At 41.1% G+C, this 26296-nt stretch overlaps 1 protein-coding gene across 4 annotated transcripts in view; it reads left to right on the forward strand.

Annotated features, from left to right (window-relative positions):
* The window catches only part of NUP93 (nucleoporin 93), a 103237-nt gene that overhangs the window by 32799 nt on the left and 44142 nt on the right, over positions 1-26296 (forward strand). For 2 of the 4 annotated variants that reach the window (XM_060397950.1, XM_042231662.1), the window contains exon 1: positions 15025-15110. The exons of the other annotated variants lie outside the window; for them this stretch is intronic. In XM_060397950.1, coding sequence (XP_060253933.1) covers positions 15087-15110 — 24 coding nt within the window. In that variant the 5' untranslated portion in view covers positions 15025-15086. Of the gene's footprint in view, positions 1-15024; positions 15111-26296 lie in introns of those variants that run through there. 4 annotated transcript variants of the gene reach the window in all.

Consider the following 26296-nt stretch of genomic DNA (forward strand, 5'->3'; position numbering starts at 1 on the left):
CAGGCACTGCAAACCTCAGTCAAGTATCTGATCTCATCTTCAGCTCTCTTTCAGGCCTTTGAAAGGTGAGGCTGACTGCTAGAAACAGCTTGATTTTTTAAAATAGTTTTAAGTACTTTAGTTTTCAGGGTAAGGACAGGTAGCATTAAATTTAGGAGGGGAGGGAGTACTGAGGGTGAGAAAGAGGTTTCTCCTTCGGCTAACCAGGTTACCAAACCGCTCTGCTTTCCTTTTATACTTGAGGCCTTTGCTCACCACCTTGTTTTAGCGTGGAGTAGCACCTCTGAAAATGTCTGAGTCCCCTTTCAGTCTGACACTCTTAAGGCCTTCCTTAGATGCCACCTCTTTCACAGTCTCAGATCTCTCTTCCCATGGCCTCCAAATGTAGCATGTTGGCTTTCCTGCTTAGGAAAAAACAAAACTTTCTGAATGGTCTCCCACAAAGTAAACAGCAACCTAGATTATGTTATAGGAATTGACTTAGCAGCCACTTTAAATCTTGATAAATGAAAATACAGCCCCTTCTATACACAAAAACCTTATACAGAACTAAAGATCTTCATAGTCTGCTAAATTTCCAAATGGAAATCTGTCCTGTATAAGTAAAGAGGAAAAAAAAGTCTTAAAAAGAGAGGAAAATAGCTATAAGAAAATGAGTCAGGGAACTGATGTATCACATATAAAACTAACAGTGCAATAATAATTGATTTGTTAAAAACTTGTTCTGCTTACCACACTGTATCTATAGTAAAATATTCATTATGTCCTTCCTTTTTCTGTCCTTGGAAATGTAGAGTTATGCTCAAACCACTCTTAGCTTATCTTGTAAATAACCAGAAGAAACGAAATGGCTTTGGTTAAGTATAAAACAAATCACTGGTGTTATAATCCCTTATCACCTAAATTGTTATTTTTGAGGTTTATATTTTAATTTTATACCTTCAGAATTAAGGTACTGCTGATTAAATGCAGCTATATATAACAGCTAAGAGGAAAAGTGGTTGAGTGCTATTAATAATTGTGTGTTTGTAGTACTGGCAAGTTGTTGGTAGGGAACTGGTTCCAGAAATCCTATGGCAGTTTGTTGAAAAGAGGGTCAGACTTGCCTAGAATGATTAGTATGCTAATAGCAGTTCTTCAGGATTAGTACTGGCAAAATATTAATACTGAAGGGAGAATGCAGTAAGCTTTCCCTGGCTTGAATTAGTTGAGGGAAGGGGCATTCTGAATGGGTGAACAGTATCTTCAGTCAGTCAGTTCAGCTGCTCAGTCATGTCCGACTCTTTGCGACCCCATAGACTTCAGCACACCAGGCTTCCCTGTCCATCACCAGCTCCTAAAGCCTGCTCAAACTCATGTCCATTGAGTCAGTGAAGCCATCTAACCATCTCATCCTCTGTTGTCCCCTTCTCCTCCTACCTTCAATCTTGCTCAGCATCAGAGTCTTTCCAGTGAGTGAGTTCTTCACATCAGGTGGCCAAAGTTTTCGAGTTTCAGCTTCAGCATCAGTCCTTCCAGTGTATATTCAGAACTGATTTCCTTTATGATTGACTGGTTTGATCTCCTTGCTGTCCGAGGGACTCTCAAGAGTCTTCTCCAACTCCATAGTTCAAAAGTGTCAATTCTTCAACACTCAGCTTTCTTTATAGTCCGACTCTCACATCCATATGTGACTACTGGAAAAACCATAGCTTTGACTAGATGGACGTTTGTCGGCAAAGTAATGTCTCTGCTTTTTAATATGCTGTCTAGGTTGGTCATAGCTTTTCTTCCAAGGAGCAGGCATCTTTTAATTTCATGGCTGCAGTCACCATCTACAATGATTTTGGAGCCCCCAAAAATAAAGTCTTTCACTGTTTCCATTGTTTCTCCATCTATTTGCCATGAAGTGAGGGGGCTGAATGCCATGATCTTAGTTTTCTGAATGTTGAGTTTTAAGCCAACTTTTTCACCCTCCTCTTTCACTTTCATCAAGAGGCTCTTTATTTCTTCGCTTTCTGCCATAAGGGTGGTGTCATCTGCGTATCTAAGGTTATTGATATTTCTCCTGGCATCTTGATTCCAGCTTGTGCTTCATCCTACCAGCATTTCACATGATGTACTCTGCATATAAGTTAAATAAGCAGGGTGACAATATACAACCTTGATGTACTCCTTTTCCCATTTGGAACCAGTCTGCCGTTCCATGTTCGGTTCTAAATGTTGCTTCTTGACCTGCATACAGATTTCTCTGGAGACAGGTAAAGTGGTCTGGTATTCCCATCTCTTAAGAATTTTCCACAGTTGGTTGTGATTTACACAGTCAAAGACTTTGGCATAGTCAGTAAAGCAGAAGTAGATGTTCTTCTGGAACTCTCTTCCTTTTCGATGATCCAGCAGATGTTGGCAGTTTGATCTCTCATTCCTCTGACTTCCGAATCCACCTTGAACATCTGGAATTTCATGGTTCATGTACTATTGAAGCCTGGCTTGGAGAATTTTGAGCATTATTTTGCTAGCATGTAAGATGGGTGCAATTGTACAGTAGTTTGAGCATTCTTTGGCATTGCCTTTCTTAGGGATTGGGATGAAAACTGACCTTTTCCAGTCCTGGGGCCACTGCTGAGTTTTCCAAATTTGCTGGCATATTGAGTGCAGCACTTTCACAGCATCATCTTTTAGGATTTGAAATAGCTCAGCGGGAGTTCCATCACCTGCAGTAGCTTTGGAAGTGATGCTTTCTAAGGCCCACTTGACTTCACATTCCAGGATGTCTGGCTCTAGGTGAGTGATCACACCATTGTGGTTATCTGGGTTGTGAAGATCTTTTTTGTACAGTTCTTCTGTGTATTCTTGCCACCTCTTCTTAATATCTTCTTCTGTTAGGTCCATACCATTTCTGTCCTTTATTGTGCCCATCTTTGCATGAAATGTTCTCTTGGTATCACTGATTTTCTTGAAGAGATCTCTAGTCTTTCCCATTCTGTTGTTTTCCTTTCTTTCTTTACAATGATCACTGAGAAAGGCTTTCTTATCTCTCCTTGCTATTCTTTGAAACTCTGCATTCAAATGGGTATACCTTTCCTTTTCTCCTTTGCCCTTTGCTTCTCTTGTTTCCTCAGCTACATTTAAGGCCACCTCAGACAACCATTTTGACTTTTTGCATTTCTTTTCCTTGGGGATGGTCTTGATCACTGCCTTCTGTACAGTGTCACAATATCATGAACCTCCATCCATAGTTCCTCAGGCACTCTTGTCAGATCTAGTCTCTTGAATCTATTTCTCACTTCAGCTGTATCATCGTAAGGGATTTGATTTAGGTCATACCTGAATGGTCTAGTGGTTTTCCCTACTTTCTTCAATTTAAGTTTGAATTTTGCAATAAGGAGTTCATGATCTGAGCCACAGTCAGCTCCCAGTCTTGTTTTTGTTAACTGTATAGAGCTTCTCCATCTTTGGCTGCCAAGAATATAATCAGTCTGATTTCGGTATTGACCATCTGGTGATGTCCATGTGTACAGTCGTCTTTTGTGTTGTTGGAAGAGGGTGTTTGCTATGACCAGTGCTTTCTCTTGGCAAAACTCTGTTAGCCTTTGCCCTGCTTCATTGTTTACTCCAAGGCCAAATTTGCCTGTTACTCCAGGTATCTCTTGACTTCCTTTAAATCTGGAATTATTTTTAAAGAAATGTAAATCACTGTCATTTGCATTGTTTCTAGAAATTGAAACTGCTAAGTGTGTGTACCAAGGAGGGGTCTTACCAAAACTGGTTTAGTACATTAAGGAAGAGATGAGGTTCATTCATAAGAGTTGTATCTGTTTGCATACTGAAATTTTTATAACAATTCTGAGAAATGGTTTAAAGTAGGCAAAACATACCTACCTGCCTTATTGTTTCTGCTCGTAAATATACTTGAGCAGTCTTTTCTGCACATAATGGTGATCTTGCCCAATATTGGATGATTTAGAATTTTGAATTGATGGACTCTGAGGGAATAAGACTTTGCTCTTAAATGTTTTCACATAATGTTGATATAAAAATGTAAGAGACCATTGCATGGAATCTGACAGTGTGAAGATATTTATTTAGTTAAGCATTTGTGTTTATTAACCTCCTTTGTTATATTCCTCTTGCTCCTAAGAGAATCAGTGGGACGTTCATGCTAACCTTTCTTTTGAATTTTTAGAGGACTTTAATGGAAATTTGAATCTTGCCCTTTCCACCTTATAACAGCTCTCTGTCCTGGACTTGAAACAACCTATAGGTAATACTCTTGGGTTCACTAGCAAATGAATCCAGTTCCCACTGGATCCAAAGCCTATTAGTAGAGAGAAAAACTCTTTCCTAGAACAAATACCGGGTATATTTTAGGCAAAAATTCAGTTGTAGGGGCCGAGGTGCACGTGGATCAGGTGCATTGCTCCCTGTGCTCTTGTTCAAGGCAGTAGCCCTGCTAGGCTTCGTCTCTCATGGAAACACTGTGGCGCCCACATCACCCCCACTTAATGAGCATATTTGCTGTTCCTTGTCATTAAACCCTGACCCGGAATAAATCTCAGAGCTGGTAAAAGCCAGTAAACATGTAAAAAGGAAAAAATAGTGTCTTTGCAGAGGCAGGTTAATGTGCCATCCTGTTTTGTGTTTATAATTAGGTGGGCTAATGCAGATTGCTGTGGGAAGTACTGAAATGACTTAATTTTCCTGCCTGTTTGTGATAAGGGGAAGGGTAGACGTTGTGGTCTGGTGGCAAAGTATGCAATTATATTAAAGTGTCCTGTAAATGGAATTAAAAATGGTAGTAAAAATGGATGTTAGAGGCATCATCTGTGGAAAACGTGAAAAACTGCTTTTATGTTAGCCAGGGATAGAAGATTTCAGCCTTTTTACTTATCCATTCACACTTACTCCTGAATGCAGGGCTTTCAGAACAAACAAGTAAATGGATGCTGAATGCATTCTGAGCAGGGAGGAAATGACAGGCTTTTTTGTCTTCTCAGAGGTTTCTTATATCCTGTTGTGAGCAGAGGAATATCAATTACCAACTTAAAGAAGAAAGAAGTTGGAATGGTTCTGTAAGAGTATTTTAGAAGAAGCCCATGGCTAAAATATTTATCTAACAATTTAATAGAGCACTTCAAGTGTTAGCCAGGCTCTGGTGCCTTTGAACTGGAATTGAGTCATCTCCTCCCTCTTTACCAGCCTCTCTTAACCTGCCAATACCTATTGATGCCAGAACTCTGGAGATAGGAAACATATATTGTCATCTTCAGTCTGGTATCTTTAAATTGCTTGGTTTCAGGAACTAGAAATGGGCTGAACTGTTTGATTTAAATAGGGGTTAAAACCTAGTCAGATACTGAACACACTTACTGTAGACCAGCCTGTCGTTCTCAGATGGCAGATCTTGACCCTGGGCGCCACACAGATCTGCTTGCCACAGCGCCCTGTGATCTCTTATTTCCATTTCGGAATGTTCAATCCGAGGCTTTCCAGGCCGGCAACGTGATCTGGCCCCTTCCATTGGTTGTGGTTGCAAAATGTGGCTCCCTAGTCATTGAACTTCCGAGCCCAGGTTCTCCTGTCTCCACTAAAATTCCGCATCCTGTGAAGGGACTGAGAGAGGGCTTCAGACAGGAGAGTCCCGTGGTTTTGCTTCTGTCTGTTTTTTAGCAGGGACTGGGAAAAGAAGCCGGGAGGTAGGATGGGCATCATCCTCTGCTGACGAGACCTGCACTTAGAATTTCTTTTGCTGCAGAGCTCTCAGAACCAGTGTGTATTGCCTTTTTTTTTTTTTTTTTGGAGCGTTTTCCGGGCTCTCAAATGGTTGGCTTCCATCTTGCACTTCAGATGTGGAGAGGTTGGGTGAGTCCCCACTCTCCTGGTCTGCGACACTAACGACCGGCAGCAATGCACGTGTGGCTTTAATCATCTTGGAGGACAGAAAGGCGAGTCCCTGCTTCTCACCACGGAGTGGCTGTGAGGCTGAGATGCCATCAGCAGAATCCTGCCTGTGCTTTGCAGAAAGCCGCAGCACTTGAAGCACTGCGGCAGAATCGGCTGAGCAGGGCTGGGCGTGACACAGCTTCCAAGAAACTGTATAAAAAAACCTCTTGTCTTATAACAAACATTCACAACTAGCCAACCATTCATTTAGTTTATAACACAAAGGGGAGGATTAGGTCAGCAGAATATAAGTGGGAGTATGGATCCACTGGCTGATTTTTATTATTGCTACCTGATTTGATTTATTTCTTTGAATGGCAAAAGTGCAAGGATATGGGGCACAGTTTTCTCCATTCCTCCTTCTCATGAAAAAAAAAAATTGTCTATTTAAAAAAGCTGTTGCTCTCTTAGGGACAGGTGGAAACAACCATGGAAGGTTATAATATGCTTGATTTGCTCAAGGTACCGAAATACACTTGTATGATGTTATCTGGGAGCGCTTTCTCATTTCTTATTAGATTCTCTGTTATCCACAGTACGTATCAGTCTTTCTCAGCAGAAGCAGTCTCTAAATGAGCAGGGCTGTGTGGGTCCTTAAAGGTTTAAGGCCTTCACTAGTAGCACTTGGTTCTGTGATGAGGTCCTACGTGTGTTTGTTTTGAAGGAGTAGAGTGATAGGTGTTGTACTCAAAAGGTGCTAATAGAATCCATGCTTCTCAACTTTCTTTTTTCTTCTTTCCCAGTTTATCCCAGACTAAGATAAAATAAGTGAAATGAATTACTAGAAAAAGTGAAGTTAAACACAGACAGAATATGAGCCTTAGGTTTTGGTTTTATGTTTGTTTTGTGTTTTCTGGCCACTCCATGCAGCTTCTGGGATCTTAGTTCCCGACCGAGGATTGAACCCAGGCCCTCGGCAGTGAAAGGCGCAGAGTCCTAACCACTGGACTGCTAGACCAGGGAATTCCTGGAAGCCTTGGGTTTTTTGTTTTTTGTTTTTTTTTAATTAAAGTCAGTAGACATAAAACTACTCTTGTCATGTTGCTATAAAAATTTCTAGATGCTAATTCTCAGTTTTTGTAGTCACCTGCTACACACTGGGAACTGTGGACGCGTGTTTCTTCAGCTGCGCTTGGGTAGTTCTGGCTTCAGTAGGTGTGTTTTCTTCTTTTCGCCTTTCCTCCCTCCCTCCCTTTCGTTTTAAGCGTTCCTTTCTGTACGGTGAAACATGGCACCGAATACAAGTTTGAACTTCTGTCTTGTTCTATCCCAGCTAAAATCAAGGAGGCAGAGCTGAAGATTAACTAAAAATGTATTGTGTCCAGATACTGTACTAAGCAGTTCCTGGGTTTCCTCATTCAGTCCTTTCAGTAACCCTCTGAGGTGGTTACATTAACCCCATTTCACCAAGAAGGAGCCTGAGGCCTAAGAGGCTGTGTGTGCCAGACATGAACTCCCTTCTGTCAGTTTGAGTTTAGTCCTTGCCCTTATTCCATGAGATTTTAAATCCATTTGTAGACTCTTAGCACAGGAGTGAATTTTCAGGGTATATTGAAGACTATCGTGGCAGAAATAGGAAATAGAGTGTATAACTGAGTGCTCATTTAGAGCAAAATGAAGAGTGTAAAGCTCATAGAGAATGGATATAGTGGGCATCTCTCTTATTTAGATAAGCTTAGTAGTAAAATAAGGTTGATTGAGGGAGAAGCTGGAATGTGCTTTCTGAACTCTAATACAAACCCCTGCTGGTTTTGAGGGGAGATGAGTTTTGCAGGAAGGCCAAACCTGCTTCCTCCATTTATCTCCAGGTGCTGGCTTTTTTGCCGTAGTTTTCTGCTTGCTGAGCTGTCAGTTTAATTTACTGTCTAAGGCCCAGCCTATTATTTCTCAGGTTTGCTGCCCTACAGGTACACTGTAAAGGATTTCTGTGAAATCCTGGAGCAGCTTTTAGTTTTGAAATGCCAAGGCTTTGTGCTTGTGAAAATAGGTTGTGTTCAGCTTCTTGCTTGATCATCTTTGTTTTGTTTTGCTTCTGAAGCTGAGCTGGTGTTAGAAGGATGATGCTAGAAGCAATTTAAAGGGCACATCAGATTTTTACTGTAGTCCTGAACTATTGATTGTTGACTTCTTTGTAGGTTTAATGCAGACCCATTTCCTTACTTAGCGTCTGACTGGCCATTAAGTTCTGGCAGTGTGCCGGAATGTTGAGATCTTACATCTCGTAATATGATTTGGCTGTCTAAGGGTATTATGTGTGTTTGGTCTTTAAAGACACAGGCAAAGCCCTCCGCTTGGTGTGTGTGCTCCAGAATACAGGAAAGAATTTCTGCATAGCAAAATCAGGCTTTTCTAGGAGCCAGCACAAAAGTGAGGAGTTGACATTCACCTGAAGTCATGCAAATTGATACCCCCTGGACTAACTAGTTCTTAGAAATAAATGCAGACTAACATAACAGAATCTTGACGAGAAGACCAGCAGGGAACTGGGCGGGCATGGTGGTGTGCCAGAGTGGGTCCCAGCTAAGCAGCTGCTTCCTTGTGAGTGGTCCTCAGCACATGCCCAGTGCCACTCTCCCTGTGTGAAGTTGAAAATAGAGTCTAGCTGAGAGGCGGTTACAGTGTCTTGCTTATGGAGGAAGCTGGGCTCACAGTGGTTGGAAGAGAAGTAATCAATGCCTGTGAAAGACTTTTACCCTCCTTTCCATAACCTGAATACCTCTTGACTGGAATTGAGGGTAAATGAGGGCTGAGGGAATTAGATGACAAGAAACCATTAAATTTGGGATTTTAAGGGTGTGAATGAGAACTCAGTGGCATTAGAAGCGGAAATGCACTTTTCCATCTAACTGCAAAAGCAAGGTGTGCTCAGTTCAGAGTACTTGGGAAATGGCTCCATAGTGCACTTTCTTGACTGCCGGCATTTGGGGAGTGTTGAATTGTTTGGACCGCATACTTGAAGCTGTGAAACATCTCTGAAAATGACAAAGAAAATTGACTTATTTAACAGAGCAGTGAGGAACTGTTTCAAGAAACATGTTAGAGGTAGACTATAAGAATGGCCCTCATAAGGCCATTGGTCAGTTCCTATAAAGTAATATACAGTCTTTTCCTTTATTCTGTGACAGAAAAGGTTTTCTAATGTGTGAATAGAGATCTGATACAGATTTCATGAATGATCATTATGTCATTTCACTGTCCCCCTCAAACCACTGGGGAAAATTGTTATTGAGAAGTCTTATGACTTTGTCCTGATTTGGAAGATCAAGGGGAAAGTAGCAGACTAGTAAATTTATGTGAGCTTTGCGGGACACAGTGCAATGACCCTTCCATGCGTATACTGCTTTGCAGTGGGCTTCGTCCATCACTGTCTTAGTCCTTTCTGCAGTGTTTGAGGTGAGGTGAATGGATGGTGGCATCATCTTTATTTAGAAAGGGAAGAAATCAAGATCAGGATTGATTAGTTTCTATCAAAGGTGGAACTTGAATCCAGATGCTTCATATCATGCCTTGCTGAGGAAAGCCTCAGGGATGGATGATTGGGTAAATTCCACAATATCATTATTTTATTTATTTTTCTGCAAATATGTTAAGCTAGTTCTTTTGCCACTGGTCAAATTTCTTGATGTTTTGGTTCTGTCTTTCCCCCTGGACATTTTCTTACTTGTTTTCTTTGAAGTGACATTTCCATGTATTCCTTTCCACATGAAAGATTTGCTGGTTAACTAAACCAGTTGTAGAGACAAAAATGGTGCTTAGAAGAGCAATACTATAGACTGGTGACAAACCTCACTGTTTCCATCTGAGATATACTTTGGAATAAAAAGTGATACTGAACAGAAGTGTAACTGCTGCTGACATAGTTTATAGACGCCCTTTGTGTGAAGAGGCCCAGGGTTTCTTGAGATTTGTTGCACTAGAGCCTGTCAGCCTGGTTTGTGCTGTCTGAGTAGGTCACTGGTGCCAAGCAAATGCTAAGTGGCAAACCGGAGCAAAAGTCATATTTGAAACTTTAGCTGGACTAGACTATCAGGGTTCAGAGCAAGTCGGGAGAAATTTTTAGTTTTTGCCAGTTTTTTGCTTTCTGGCTCACCCTCCCTGTTTCTTTCCTTCCTTTGGACTATTGTCTCTTCTTCCGTTCTTTTTGTCTTTTCTCCTTTCTTCTTTTCATTCTTGCTTTTTTCCTTCTGTCCTTTGCATCTCTCTTTCTCTGTCTACACCCCACCCCCGGCCTTTTAGACTGGCTGGCATCCGGAGCAGCCATTGCTAATGGGAGTGTACCTCCTTTTTTCCAGTCAAGTAGCAGCTGTGAAATCATGGCTGTTAGAATGGTTCCTGCAGCCTGGCAGCGTGCACCCACCCACGCTGTGTACTCTGTAGAGTGAGTTTGGGTGTGGGGTTGAGCTGGTGTGGAGAAGCTGGTTCTGTGGGAGCCAGGCCTTGCTCTTCCTCATGTGCTATCATTACTTGGGTTTTCTGCATTTGCAAACCCCAAAGAGGTGGAATTTAGTTTATCCATCTGGCTAACCTGTTCTTATTTTGCTGTCTTAGTGGATGTTCTAAAGTGCATTTCCTTATTTTTGGCCCTTGGCTAAAGTCTCTGCTAATATTCTACTTTTTCTTTTTTTCTTTCTTTCTTTTTTTTTCTTTTGGTGCCTAACTCAGCTTGATATTGAAGGTGTATACGAGTTTTCTTTTACAGTACATAGCTGTTTTGGGTAAGGCTATTACAGCTTCCTTGTGTTTTGAGGATTGATCATGCGTTACAGCCAGATCCTAAGTAGAGGGAAGGATGGAGAGGAAAATGACCAAGGAAAAGGGCATATTTGGTTTTGTTTCGCATGTTTTAGGAACGGAGTTATAAATTAATCTAGTCCTCAGCTTCATATGTGTTCCTCACCATGTGTTAACTTATTCTTCCTACTATCTCATATTTTGGGGAGAGGGAATGTTGTGGAAATGGGGGTTATTTTGAGCAGCAGACATTGAAAAGCTCTTTAGGCCTCCAGGTTTTTCATTGGGGGTTAGGAAGGGAAAGGAGCTACATATCTCATCTTTGTATTTGTATTAATCTTCTCCCTCAGGTTCTAATTTCCTTCTCTATTCTTCTCATGCCCTTAATGCATTTGGCAACAGGAAAGAAGCTCTTGGTCAGTGATTCTAAAGGGTGGTGTCCAGACCAACAGCTTCAGCATCACCTAGGAACTTGTTAGAAATGTTCACTCTTAAACCCACCGTAGACCTAAGGAATCCGGATCTCTGGAGGTGGGCCCCAGAACCTGTTCTAACAAGCCCTGCAGCTTGAGATCCACTGGGTTAAGCTATTACAGAAGCCTAGAATAAGTGACCCCTTCTTTTCTAGCCATCTCTGCCAACTGTTACACTTAGTCCACCTGTGGACCAACCCTGAACTTGCAGCCTGCAAAGCAGTATATTTATCATCTAAAGTGTTTGAGACCATAAAGAGTCAGAAACCAGCGTTGGTTTTTTTCGTCGTTTGTTTTTGTTTGCTTTTTTCTGATTATTTATCTGTGACTGAGGTGGTCTGTTTTGCTGTATGGCGGGCTTTCTCTAGCTCAGTGAGCAGGGAATACTCTTCGCTGCAGTGCACAGGCTCTAGGTGCGTGGGCTTCAGCAGCTACGGCGCGTGGACTCTCTAGTTGTGGCTGCTGGGCTCTAGCGCACAGGCTCAGGAGTTGTGTCCCGCCTAGTTGCTTCTCAGCATGTGGGTGGGATCTTCCTGGACCACAGGTCACATCCATGTTCCTTGCATTGCAAGGTGGATTCTTAACCACTGGCCCTCCACCCTTGGAAGCCCCACCACCCTTGTTTTTATTCTTGTTCTATGAAGGGCACAGTGGTCAATAAAATATGTTTAAAAACTTACATATATTAAAAGTCTGTTACTTGTAATCGGTCATTGATTATTTTTTCACCATGAAGGAATTGACTCTGATTTCGAAGCTGTAGCTTAATATACACTGCCTAAAAAGCAGTGAGAGCGCAGTGGGGGATGAAGAAGAGACGGGGATGGAGGAACAGGAAGTGGAGGGATTAATAATCCCGTCTTGGTTAATCATCACTTTTCCTCTGTGATCGCTGTGAGCGGATGTGCTATTGCTTCTGCTAACATTAATAATTCATGGATGGACTATACCAAAGGGAGGCCTTAAATCTGGTCTCTCAGCAGATTAAATACAGTTTGCCATCAGTAGGAGCCAGGAGAGATGAAAGATGGACTTCTTATTTTTACTCATTAACCTGATTTTCTCTGCCTTTCTCCTCAGCTTCTCTCATTCTCATTTTATTTACCTTTTCATTTGTTTCTCTCTGTGAGCCCCTCCTGCATTGAGTGAGTGCTGAAGATCTTCGGTCGACTGTTAATGACATTAGATTTTACTTTTCCTTAGCCGCTAGTAACAACAGATGCCATGAAAGAAAGCAGAGAGTCAGAATAAGTATTTCCTTGGAAATGTCTAAATCAGTCTGCATATTTCAAAAATGTATTAAAATCTGCAGCCTGTGTGTCTTAGAAATCATTTGAAACATCTTCTCTTTGCTTTGAAGAATAATCCTCTTGTATTAGCTGGTGAAGATAAACAGTGTTCATCATATAGATTTGGTGGCATTTTCCCCTTTTTACAGATGAGGAAACTGAGGCGTGATGTGAATAAGTTGTGTAGGGTTACCTAGAACACAGATCGTTTGACTCCAACTTCAGAATGCTTTCCACTAGATTTAATTACCCCCTTGCCTTTGGAAATCCTCTGTAGGTAGCTTTACAGGGCATTACCCATAAGGCTTGACTAGATTAAGTTAGAATAATATACAGGTAGCTTCACAGGAGCAGTTCATTTTGTTGTTATTTTGCATGTAATTTCTAACTGTGGTTATTTTCTTATAAAATTTTTCTTAGAAAGATTTCAGGACTAATATTTTATATGTCAGTAGATTTTGAAACTCAGACCAGATAATGAAATACTTAAATGTTTCCTTGTTGGAATCCTTGAGGACTGAGTAATTTTAGTAATCCTTTTCTTTCTATTGAGGAGTGTTTTGTTTTTTTTTAAATCAATTTCTGGCCTCATCAGTGTTTTCTGGTTAATAACAGAAACAGTAAATATATACAGCAAAAAAAAAAAAAAAACTGCATGAAAATTGAGGTTTTAATGTCTTTTCTCTAAAATAATAGTAATAATATGATGGGCCCTGCTTTAGTAAGCAAATCCAAAATCTGAATATCTGCATTTATTAAAGAACTCTTGGGGTGATATTTAGCTTTAGTATTCCTTCAGATGACAGCTTCCCTACTGAATTTAAAATAGAAGTTGTTTAAAAGAATTCTATTTACAATCAACCTGGTAAGAAATACATCTGTTGTGTAAAGTACGTTGGTGACAAGACTAGCAAGCCAGAAGCTGTTCTTTTGTATCCACCATCATCCTCAATGGAAGAACTTCAGATTCCCTGAAGTCGGATTTCATCAAGCACACCCCTCACCAGGTTGTGTTGATACAGTGTCATAGTGGTGTGTAGAGAACCCTGAGAGCAAGGAACTCGGGCCTGAACCCAGGGCTTGGACCTGTGAGGCTCTAAGTTTCCCTGTTTTCTTAATCTATGCCACAAGGGAAATGAACTGCCCCTGAAATTTCATGACTGTAATGAAGATGAGTTTTTATTGACTTTATTATTTCATTTGTTGTTATTGAGGTAGAACTTCTTCATATAATCTCCAAGTTCTTGCCAGAATCACTTATTCCCTTTATCTGAATACTAAGGCTTGATTAGGTGCTGGGAATGTATTTGTTTGTGTGTGTGTTTATGAGAGAGACAGAGACCCAGACCCAAACTGACAAGAGAACTCCCATTCTGAATTTCTGGAACTTGGGATTGCAGTGAATTTACCTGAAGGAAAATTTGAGGAGAGATGCTGCCTCCTCCCACTTTAGCCCCTTCCCATTAATAACCACAGTTACTGAGACACTGCTTCCTTAAAACGTGCTTAAAGTGGAAGCCTAGCTTCTGAAATTACCTTCACCTACCTGCCTTGAGTTTCTGGCCCACTCCTAACCCTGTCCCCTTGGTAAGCTTATGGAGGCAGAACCCTGCTGCGGGGCAGTAGAAAGGAGAGCTTTCTTTTTCCTGTTGTTTCTTGAGCCCTAAGCAGACAAGTTTGCATATGAACAATAGATAATAAACCTTAATTTATTTTCCTGCTAAATAAGATGAACAGAGATCCTCTGATTCTTTAATGACTGCCTAAATCTAGTAGTCTTTACTTAATACTCAAGGTGAAATGTCATTGATAAAATTAGCAGATTGCTTTTTCATTCTCAGCTGATTTGTCAGGACAGATCAGCTGTGAATGCCATACCACTGACTTTGGGCCAGGACCATCTCGTTTTCCCGGAACCTCCTTGGCTCCTGATGCAACTGAGAAGGAAGCCAACTTTGGGGATTGAACACTGTTGATAATATTGCTTAGTCACAAAGACGAGTTTGGTGCCTCTGCACATTGGCCAAGAACCATCTCAGCATCTGTCTTAGTACCTAAGGCTGCAATTATCTCAGGGAGCTGAAGAGATTTAAAAGAATGAACAATAAGTGAAAGTAATATTTAGCTCCCCTTTAAGTAGATACCTCCATCTCCTTGGGTGGGGCCTAGTGAACACTAATAAAAATCAATGAAGTGGTTTTGTTGAGTGCCCATTAAGGACTGCAGTATGGTAGGCACTGGTGACAATTAGAATAAACCTAAATTCTGGATGCTTCCCTCTGGAAGCTCATTGTTCTCTACCTAGAGAGCCAAGACTAACATTCCTATTATAGGGTCAAACTGTCCAAGACCATGTGAAATGACTGGCAAAACTAAATAGGAATCACATGAGATTCTAAATGCCATAGGGAGTTCAGAGGAGAGAAAGGGGGTAATGACGCATGCATTCTAGGATGATTGGGGAAGATCCCCTGAAACAGTCACCATCTCAGTAGGCCTTGCAAGATTAAATGGGCTTAGCTTGTGGAAGTGAAAGAGGATATGAGAGTAATGACCTGAACAAGGTCAGGGAGGTAAGAATAGAAGTTATATGCTAAAAAATAAACTCTGTCAGTGTAGGAGGAACAGATGTGAAAGGAGTGACTACCAAGAAGTAGAGTGTCGGCAGCACATGCCGTTGACAGTCTCGGAGCAGGTAAGTGTCAACAAGAAAGGAGGGAGGGTGTGGAAGCACGGAAGTTGGCTGGGCCAGGGGAAGGATACCTGCTGCAGTGTTGTTCAGAGGCGATTGCAGCAATCCAGGCTCAGTGATGGTGGCCAGAACCAGTCGGTGGCTGAAAAACAGAGAGGAAAAGGTGTGTGAGAAACATTTGGAATAGAACATCTACGTCAGTTGGTGCCTGATGGGCTTAAGAAGGATGTTCAGAAATCACTTGAGGTTTGTGGCGCAAGAAGGATGGGCACTGTTGGTCAAGGCTGAGAAATTAGGAAGGTTAACTAGATTGGGAGTTGAGATTTGATTTCTGTTTTCGATGTTCTGGCAAGATATCTTCGTGGAAATGCCCCTGAAACATTTGAAGATAGGGTAAGAAACACTGCTCAGAAACTTACTCCAGCCAGAATTTTCCAGAATCATTGGTCTAGAGGTAAGAGTTGTGGCAGTACAAGCTACTGTACAGAGGGGAAGCATATAGCATGGGGCCAGGGACCAAGGTCTCAGCTGGGGGAGAGGAGCTAGGAGGAGGTTGGTGGGGGTGGCCAGGAAGGGAACTGGGAGCCTGTGTGCCCCCGCAGGCTAGAATAGGGGACAGTGCTTGCCTGACCTCACATGTTCTCTCATTTTTAACTCTTAAAAGCACTTGCCCTCCAGTGATATTACTTGATCTTCCCAGCAGCCCAGTAGAAGGGAGAACAGAGCTCATCAGGATTCTGTAATAGTTTGATTTCTGGGTGAGGCCCTACATGTTGTTAATGTACTTTAAAGCATTACAGTTGTATGCTTGAACATGATAACTTCACTGAGTGATTATCATAATTCTAATTGAACCACAGAATTTCAGTGGCTTCCTTTTTTCTGTTCTGTAATTTTCTTTAGTAATGGTAACAGGTTTAAAAAAAAAAAAGGCATATAATGCCACCTCTTAAAAAAATGTCTCCTCATCCTTGTTGTGTTTCAAACACAAGCCTAAGGAAATTAGAGCTACTTTTCCCCTCCTTTTTATTTTTTATTTTTTCCTACTCAGATCTTTAAAACCAGTTAACTGCATGAGGGAGAAAATCAGAGACTTTGGAATATGGCTATCTGAGGCTGGAGGAAGTGTTGCTACTATTTTTGGAAATTTTCTTCTTTCTTGATCCTGTACTTGTACTTTGCTAAAAAGTTACTTAATGGACTAACTGGGGAAATCTATAGAGAGATGGAAATAAAAACAGTGAACTTGAAACTTTTCTATTAAAGATTTTCATTACAGTGAATTCTAAGGAACTATCTAAAGGCATACTTCATTGGAGATTTGTATGGAATAAGGTTTAAAAATTTGAGCCCTCACCAGAAATTTGGAGATCTTTCAAATACACAAAGACCTTAATGCACTTTGGTCATTGTGGTAGTAAGATCCATCTGTCTTTACACTTTGGGTTGTCTGCATTTTTCACACAGAGTGTATGAGTATCTGATGTACAAGTTAGGTGCCATTGTATTTCAGAATGGTGCAATATACAGAGGATTTTGAAAAGATCATACTGATCCTCTTTGGTAGAAAGAATCCGATATTGTCTCTGCATTTGTGAAATAAGAAAGCCCATTTATGTCTGTTATATGAATAAATACTGAGTCCACTAGTTGTCTACCATTTTCTCTTTTCGTTTTTAAGCCTTAAGGCTATATAAAGCCAAAACACAGAATTAAGTGTAGGAGTGGGTCACTGCAGCTAGTGATACAGCAGGTGGAAAAGCACTCCTTTGTCAGGTGTCTTCTTCCAGTGTTTGGCGACCTCCCCATACTTACTTGGGCTGGGGTCTGAGGCAGATCGCTTAGCATTTCTCAGTGGTCTCGACTCTGAGGCCCTTTGCATTCAAGATCCCGTGCAACTCCTCTGGTCTCCTTGGGATACTCACAGATTGAGGCTGAGCTGGTTTACAGTTTATTCTAGCATAAAGTGTGTCCTCTTAACTTATTTCTTTGGCCACAGTGGCATGGAAAAGCGTGGCTCTAATGACATGGGGTTTTTTAAGTAATGAAGGGGGTTTTCTCAGTCTCCAGTAGTGAACTTTAGATGTCTCCCTCAGGAATAGGTTTTAACCATCAGTGACATGGTTTGACTGTAACCACACTGGGGTCTCTGAGTTCTTTTTTTCTCTCGCCCCTTCCATCCCCAGGCAGAAAATCCCCTTGCTGCATATCCACTATGCGCCAACGCTGAATTTATTTGATCAGAAACAAAAGAGTTTGCTTCTTGCACTGGTTCAGAGAGAGGTCCCCCAGGATTGTCTTTTGTTCAGTAATTGGAGCATAAGCTGAGCCTGGTTAATTTCAAAGCTACCCCCAACACACATTCCCTCTCTCCCTCCCTCCTTGCTTATGTGGTTTCTGAGCCGCTAGTGGTACCTTGTATTGGGTCTGAAACAAAAAAGCTTGAATTGTTGAATGTTAGCTGCAACTACTGTGACATCTGCTATGGCACCAAATAGCACTGTTGGTACAGTTAATTTTAAGTTAGGAGAAGAAACAGAACTAGAAAGCTCTTCAGTTTTACAGCTCTTGTTAACACATGCACCTCCAAATTATGCATTTGGTGCTATCACAATGAATAAAACAAAGGAAATCATGGGTTGATTTTTATGTTAGTAACATAAGTTCTTTCATTGTTATTCACTGTGCAGACACCAGTGTGTTCTTATGTTCATTCTTTTTCCGTTTAGTTTTCTTTTTTTCTCAAGGCAGAAACGTCTGAAACATCTTAACTCTGAGCATTTAATTGGCAAAAGTTCTGATGTAAGAAATACAAGTTGATTATATTAGTTGTTTTTCTTTTAAAGCAGCAAAGTCTGTAACTTGGTTCTGCTTTTTTTTAATACCGAAATGATTGTTACAGATGAATAAGAACTTTAAGTAGCCAAATTCTAGATGCTAAGTAGCCAAGTTAATATTTGTATAAAAATGTTGTAAAATTGGCAGATCATGTGTCTGTCCCTCACGTTCTGCAGTATAGGTATTAGTTTTGCAGCCAACACAGTTGCAGTCATAGGGTTTGTGGTTTTTGTTTTTGAAGGTGGAAGGATCGTTCTCTTTTGCAGAAAAGGATTTTTCTTTCGCAGTCTGCACTGTAATGACAGTCCACTACCTTCCTGGCCTGACTTTAATCATCTCGTGCCTGGTTCTCAGTGCAGTTTCATCTCTGCTTTTGCACAAGCTTTCCTGTAATTGCACAGTTGTTTGCTGCATTAAATTCCTTTTAGTGACAATAAAAAACACATGTTAGTATTTTGAGGTAGTCTTTAATTCTCAGATAATACATTAAAACCTAAGGAGGAAAAAATCCCTTTCTGAGAAACATTTAAGAAAAACATTGCGGTAGTATGGAAATATTCATTATTTACACATCATATATTTTCCCCTAAATGTTGTACAGAGAAGTGACAGTTGAGCTGAGCATATGTTAATAAAAGGTCTGCATTTTCCTGTGTCACTGACAGTTTCTTTGGCTGTATATTCCTGAAATGCAAATAACCTCGGTTCTGTTCAAAGCTATAATTAATCTGAATAGTTATTTAAACAGTATTGAAATCTTTTAACTACCGAGAGGCCAAACATATAAGATGATGAATTTACCATTCTGTCTGAAGGACAGTGCAGTTGATAGGGGCACAGTGATGCTTGTGGAGGTAGAATCTACACGTTCTGTAGGCTAAAATGGCAGAATCTGCCTGCTACTGTATAAAATCTTTTAACTACCATTTATTTTAGCATCATGGCATGTGCAAATTCCTGCTGCTCAGTTAAGGGACCAGCTTCACAACTGGTGTTACAATCTGTGGCCACAGCACTGCATCACAATGCAGCAAATGCATTTTCCACATTAACCAAACATGACAGCTGAAGCGAGTATTAACCATGCAAGATGTCGGAAGTCATCAGAAATTCACATCAGAGTAATTGCAGTGGCTTGGGTCAAAAAAAAAAAAAAAAAGTATCATAGCATTCCTTGCCTACATGTTGTCTCTCCCCCTCTTAAATCTTAACTTGGTACAGTCCGTTAACAATAAAATACCCTTCTGTAACCTATAAACTGTTACTCCCATCAGTTTGTGCTTTCAAACTGATGGCTGACTTCTCTGAATTTGTGTGGGGCAACACGGGTGATGATGCTCTGCCCTGGGGGCTGCGAGCACCCTTTTTAAGGGGACCCTGCAATCTCATTGTCTAATTAGACTCTTCAGTGCTTCAGTCATATCAGCATTTGCAGGGTGCTATCTTTTCCTTTTTCTTCGTACTCTCTCTTCTTTCTCTCTTCCCTGTGTCTCGCTCTCCTCTCCTCCCCCCTCTCATTTCTGGCTGTTCGTAGTGAGGAAAACTTGAGCACTGGTTCCGACAGAGCTCATCCCACAGAGAAGGTATGGAAGAGCTGCAGTGACCGACAGCGTCAACCGGTCTCCTTAAATTGGAGAAACTCCTTAAATTGGAGAGCTGCAGGTAGGTGTTTCATAGAGAAATTAAGATTAATGCACCTTAAAAAAAGATGAATGTACCCTAGTAAATACATTGATAGCATGTTGTTGCAATACCTGTGAAAGATAAGATCTCAGTTTGTTTAAAATTTTGAGATGAATTCAGAAGCATTTAACTCATTTGATAGAAAAAGTACTTGATTCTCCTGGGAATTATTCAGATTTGTGCCTTGTCATTCTAACATTTTTCTTAAAAAAAAAAAAAATCTGTTGGGTGGGGCAGATAAGCATTCACTTAAAGATTTAAATAGTCGATTATTTAGGATTTTTGCAGACTTCATCTTTAAGTAGTAAGTAGTATGGACTTTCTTTAGGATTTTTTTGAAAAGATGCGTGTGAAGTGTAGAATTCTTACATGAGGTAAAATATTAAAATAGAATTTTTCTGTGCTAAAATCAGATCCTTTGGGTTTGTAGATGAGAGAGTGTGTGTGTGTCTGTGTGTGTGTGGTATGGTTTACCAAGGAATTCAGTCATTTATATTTTGTTATAGGGAAAAAGTACTATTCAAGGTATCTGGAATTATCTCACAAGTAGTGCTTTAGCATAAGACTTTAAATGAAAATTAAATACAGCATCAAAGATGTGGATTCTTAAGTGTTATCAACTGTAGGTGATTTGAATTGAGATAGTGACTTTTCCTATCCCAAATTTGTCCTCAGAAGAGTGTGATATGAACACTTTAAGAATATTTCCAATTTTTGGTGCAGAGATCATGATTTGTATAAGTGAAATGAAAAACTTTCCAACTCCTCTAAGCCTTATCTAGAGGGTGGTAAAATGATAAAGCTTTGTTGCTTGTACCACTGTTAATACCTTGACTAATATCAGAGATAAAATGCTTTTGATTCAGCATTAAAAAGCAGCTTGTCTTGTCCTCCCTTAAAAACAACCCCCCCCCCCCCAAAAAAAAGCCAGTGATACATAGCTTTTTATCCCAAGGAACATATTTGTATCATGGGACTCATAGGGTTTGGACTTCTTTCCGAAGCATGGACTTGGAAATTGCTCACCTAGTTAAGAGATTTAGCTCCCTTCAGAGGTGTGGGACTTTCTGTACTCTTAACAATAGGAAGACTTGAGGCGCTGTCAAGTGAGGAATAGAAGAGAGCAGCCCAGGGAAGAGAGGAACTGTGAGAATTTCACTTGTCTCTGTGTTGGAGGTCTGGATTTACCCAGGACTAAGATTGCTTTAAAACTCTGACCCAGTGCAGCATTGCAATGAATTGATTTCTGGGATGAGACAATGAGCTGTGGTTTGCATTTTGTAAAGATGGAGGAAACCTCTAACACTGACCCAGTATAGGAAATGACTCAATTATCCGTGCCTTGGTACAGTTGCAAATTATTTTCCTTTGTCTGAAGTGGGAGGATGCCAGTGCCTTCATCAGAGCTCCTTAATTTAATGTATGGAAAATGTCTCAGCCACCATTTTTAACAATTAGCTGTATCATGGTTGAGGTGAGCTGGGTTCTGAAGGCAGCTGCAGGGCCATTTCATTTACATTAGGTTCTGTGGCATGAGAGCTTTGTTACTGTAAAAGTCAAAAAATGAAATTGCACGCTGCATAGAAGAGTTCTGTAGGAGGGTGGAGAGCATTCCCAGAAAGAAAATGGAATCCTTTTGTCTACAGTAAGTATTTCTCCTACTCATTTAGCGGTGAGAAGTTGAAAATTTGTCTTTGGTTGAATGGACAAAATAGACTTTAAAATGAACACTGCAAATATTAAAGGTATAATACAGAGATTGTTAGATGTATTTTTTATGTATATGTTGGAAACCAAGTGTGATATATGTTGATATATATGTGTACTTAAAATATAGGTTTTGTGAGTGGTTTTAATACATGCTTTTAATTAAGTATTCATTGGTAATTTAAGTTAATGAGAGTTCCGGCTTCTTTTCACTGTCTTTTACAATTTGTTTTCCATTTATGAAGAAAATTGCTGGAATTTAGGGGTTTTATTGTTGGTTGGTTTTTTTTCCTTTCTTTTCTTTTTTAAGGAAATGCTTCCAATGTTAATGATCTATAATGGCTGATTAAAATATAAAGGGAAAATGTTTTAACAAAAGAAGATTTTGTCCTTAAAAGATCAGTAGATGGAGGGCTTTCACTCCCATTAATGGGGACAGTTTTTAGTGCCTTCTGTTTAATTAATAGTTGACTTCAAAGCTACTTGTGGAAAACTCTTGTTTGTGATTGTAAGCTTAGAAATCTTGATTCTTAAAATTAATTGGATTTAACTCGGCTTATTCCTTTGTTCCTTTATGCTGTTACTAAGAGGAAATAAGTGGATTTTAACTTTGATTTGTGTGTTAATTTTTTTCAAAGGCACTTAACCCTGAAGAATTTATAGTAAGTGTATTTTACAGTAAACTGTACCATGAAGAATTTGTTCAGAATACTTTAGTAGCTGTTTCAGGAGTTAAATCTTCACAGAACTAGGTACCTTTTAACTTGATACCAAATTTATACAGCCAGCTGTTCTTCCCAGGTCTTGTTGCAGTAGCTGTTGTTCATCTTCTTCGCTGAATGCTGTCTTCTCTAATTAGGAGATGTTTTTGAAACTAGGGGAGAGGAGGATTTTCACATCAGTCTTTTCATTGAAATTGGAAGGCTCAGTTTTCCTAAGCCCTCTTTAGAATCCCACAAAGATTCCGTAAATCTTGCATTAATCTTATGCTTGTCGCGTAGGAGCCTAGATCTCAATATAATTTTACTAACCCTAAAAGAGACATTTAATATATTAATTGTTTACTGTATATAGTAGGATGCAAAGGGATTCTTTTCCACTGGTTTTTACAAGGCTTGCACTTTGAAATAAAAGACTTGGAGGACAGCAAATTAGAACTCCTCTTAACTGCGTCTTTGCTGCATAAATGTTTGGTTGGATGACATAAAGGGTATCACAAAGCCTTCCCTTGACATTTTTAAAGTAAAACCTGGTTAAAGATGCTGGTCTCACTTTCTTTCTCTGGCTTTATGTAAGCTGTGCACCAAGTACTCTGAGGACATAGCAGAGACCCAGCTGCTTTCCATTTTCTTTACCTTCACCATGGTCTACTCCATGGTCTACTCAAGAGTGGCTACTGGGGAGAGGCTCGCGTTTCTGGTACTTGCAGGGGATTCCTAAACCTCTTTAGTGTAGAAATTTTAGCCTGGCTGGTAGTAGAGAGTCAGAGGCTGTTCTTTCTGCCGCAAAAAATATGTTCCTATCAAACCTTTGAATGCTCTGGCAGTGCCATAACGTAGATAAGCTAGCTTGTCGGCCAGCCCGCTAAGAGACGTTCATGGCACTAAGATGGCAGTGAGGAAGGAGGAAAATGGCGTCCCCAGGAGCCCTGTGAGGAGAGGTGGGCCGCACGGGTCACCTTCGTTCAGTCAAGTCTGGAGATACCTCTAGCAGCACTACCTTGCCAGTTTACAGTTACTTTTTACTCTGTTAAATGGTAGAAATTTTGAGATTTTCCTGAAGTAAAGACTTAACTAGCACTTGTATCTAGATAGCTTCCGATTGCTGCTTTTAAGAAACTGGTAGCAAATATGGATAAAACAAAAATTTAAATAAGTATTTTGTTAAGACTTCTGAATTTCCTTGCTTTGTGCTTTCTTCTTTTTTTTAATTGTGAAAACGTACTCCTTTCAGTATAGGATGGTTTTTCAGAAAGCAAGACAGTATGCTTCTCCTTTATGGCAAGATGAAACTGGCATTCCTATGGGAAAAAACGTTATTTGTCTTTGATTCTGATTTTCTTTCTAGCTCTCTGTGGGCTTTAATTAGTTTAAGTATGAAATGTATGTCCACAGCCTTCAAAAACAAAGTTTGCTGTATTTCTTTTGTGATTTAAGGTATGGATTATTTTGGAAGTGAGCTACAGTCATGACGATGCTAATTTCTTACCTGTTCCCACCTTTCATAGAGTTAGAATTTCTGAAACTGGCTTTAGAGTTTATGTACTGTAATCAGCTCATCCTTACAGTTAAGTAAAGCAAGGTTGACTGCCATTAAACAACGTGCTCAAGGTCATACGTCTGGAAAGCAGTCAATTTTGCCTGAATTCGGGCCATCAGACTCATAATCTGTGCTGTGCATCTGCCTGCATTTGACTGCTTCTCTTGTGAGCTTACTGGTTGGTGATGGATCTAATGGATTGAGCTTGCAGCAAAGTCTGTCTGTGCTTTAGCAACCTTCTCCCAGAGATGTTCCTTCTCAGTCTCATCGGAAATAGCTTTATGGAGCTCTGCTTGGAGTCCTCCTGATCCTTTGATGTAGATGATACACATTTATAAACAAACAGTTAAAACAAGGTAAATCCTACAAGTTGAGCTTTTAGGTACACGCTGTTGATTGGACATGCAGGGTGAAGTACTCGTCTCCTGGCATGGGCATGGGCATTCTGATGCATCCTTCCGGCAGATCACTCCTGATTCTCCAGGTATGAGGGGTCCCATGGGGCAGGGTTGCCCCTCTTCTCCTAGTATGCATAGGCTGGGTGAAAGGTTTTACCTCCCTGTCTATTTCAGGCAATTTGTGTTTAAAGAATGATCTTGCCCTTTCCCCTCCTGTTGCTCGCATTTGCCGTTTTAGCTAAGCAGTGTTTGGTGTTTTCTGTACGCGCAGTGACAGTGGTGAGTGCATCCTGCAGTATTCCCTCAGCTCTGACAGGGGAAAGTCAAAATGCTTCCAAACTTAATTAAGGTTTTAGAGTGTGAGACCCCAAGTACTGGTCGCAAATGGGGTACCATGACAGATTCCATCTAAGGCAACGGGAAGTTATAAAAGAGTCTGTTAGTGGTCTCCCAACAAATAAATTTTTGAAAAATAATTTCTGAATGAGAAGAAACTGCAGCAGAACCAAACCTCCCTTCTCTGTGACAGCCATGATGATGAGTGCTCCAAGCCATCAGCATAAGCAGTGCTGCAGAGCAGGAGGAGCTGGGGTTTTCGACTGCAGTGTGAATGACTGACACCGTGTACCAGCGGGGAATTAATATGACACGTGGTTCCCAAACATTGTCTTCGCTAAGGGCGCTCCTTGCGCTTGCTAAGTAGAACTCAGACTTAATCTTGAGCGCAGTGGAAACCAGCCTGGCAAACACTAATCAGCTCCCACCTGACTGCCTCAGAGACGCACCCTCTGCTGCCTGTCCTTCTCATAGCCCCCGAGCCTTGCTTTGGTCTGTTGCCAAGGGGAAAAGACACTAAATCTGACAAAGCAGGCAACCTGTATTTTTTTATATATATAATACAGGGTTCTTTTAATAAGTTCTTTTAAGTTTGGGTTGGGAGCAGGAGGACAGTGGGAGGGGACTTTGGCCGTGATAAAGGCCATGACTGATACATTCCCAGTTCATACTGCAGTGCGGTTTTAGTACCCAAAGTTCTTTGAACGTGGACTAATCCATCTCCAAGATGGAAATCCGCTCCCCAAAGACACATTAAAACGTTTTTATCATCCTTTAATATATCCTCCTTATCTATCTTTCCATCACCTAAGAGTGGCTATGGGATTAATATTTTTTAGATCTAGCCTTACCTTTGGGTGAGGAGAGGGTTCTTCAGCTGATTTTTGAAGCTGGGCATACTTTGGCACACAGTTTATTCTACTCACAAAGCTAGATTGAAAAGTTTTCTCTTTAGAATCCTCCCTGTTCTTGGAGCTGCCTGTTCTGTTAGAGCTACTTCAAAGGGTAGCTCTAACAGGTATGCTGCTTTGGGGCCAGAGTCCAGGTTTGAGGGGAAGGCAGAGGGGAGAACCTGCTCAGAGCCTCTGTCCTTACTGTCTCCCATGGGGCCACCTCCGAGTCTGAGAGCACTTGGCTGGCTGGCCTCCCCGCTCCCTCCCTGCCTTGGTTTTCAGTGCTCTTACTTTTCGGTCCCCCCCTTCCCAGGAGTGGAGAGAGAGAGAGGGCGGCCAGCAGAGGCCCAGCAACTGCTGCAGGGCGCATCCTGCGGCATCGCTGAGGTGCGGGCTCTGGCTTGTTTCTGGAAGCAGTGAGATGTGGGTATCGGCGCCAAGCAACTCACATCCTCTCCGCAGGCCTCCTGTGACCAGCAGGGGAGAGCTGCTTACACAACCCTGAGAGGTTTTTGCGGGGCTCTGCTGCACTTGGGAGGAGGGGGGATTTCTGCTGAAAAACATTTCCCCTCTAGCTGACTAAATGGCCATCATGTTTTATTTTACTCATTCATATTATGCCCTTACTGCTTGTCCCCCACCCCATAGAGTCTCCCAGTACCTGACTTGGACGCTTTCCTTTCCTGGATGGCCAGAGGTAGATAACGGGGATGGCTTGGGCCCCCTAAAAGGGACAGAACTGGTTTTGAAGCAGGAGCACAAGAGACTTAACATGGCTCTCACTGGAGTGCAGACCTTAACCTTGGCCTTATCCTCCAAGTACAGCGACCAAATGTGCCAGTAGCAGCCCCAGCTTGGAGCCTTGGTGCAGAACCAGAAGCCGCATCTGTAGTAGTTGTCGCCTACATGTGTGGGCAAGGGAAGTGTGCAGTGCATCCGTGCGCCCCTCACCAGTGCCCCCCAGGAATGACGTGACCCTTGTCAGAGGTGACTTCCCTTCTGGATCAGAGTGAGTCCTACCTCTCACACGCTTTCTTTACCCAGTGCTGAAAATCTCGGAAGTTGGGTGTTAGTT

The sequence above is a fragment of the Ovis aries genome, chromosome 14, assembly GCF_016772045.2.
Source record: "Ovis aries strain OAR_USU_Benz2616 breed Rambouillet chromosome 14, ARS-UI_Ramb_v3.0, whole genome shotgun sequence".
NCBI classification, from domain to species: Eukaryota; Metazoa; Chordata; class Mammalia; order Artiodactyla; family Bovidae; genus Ovis; species Ovis aries.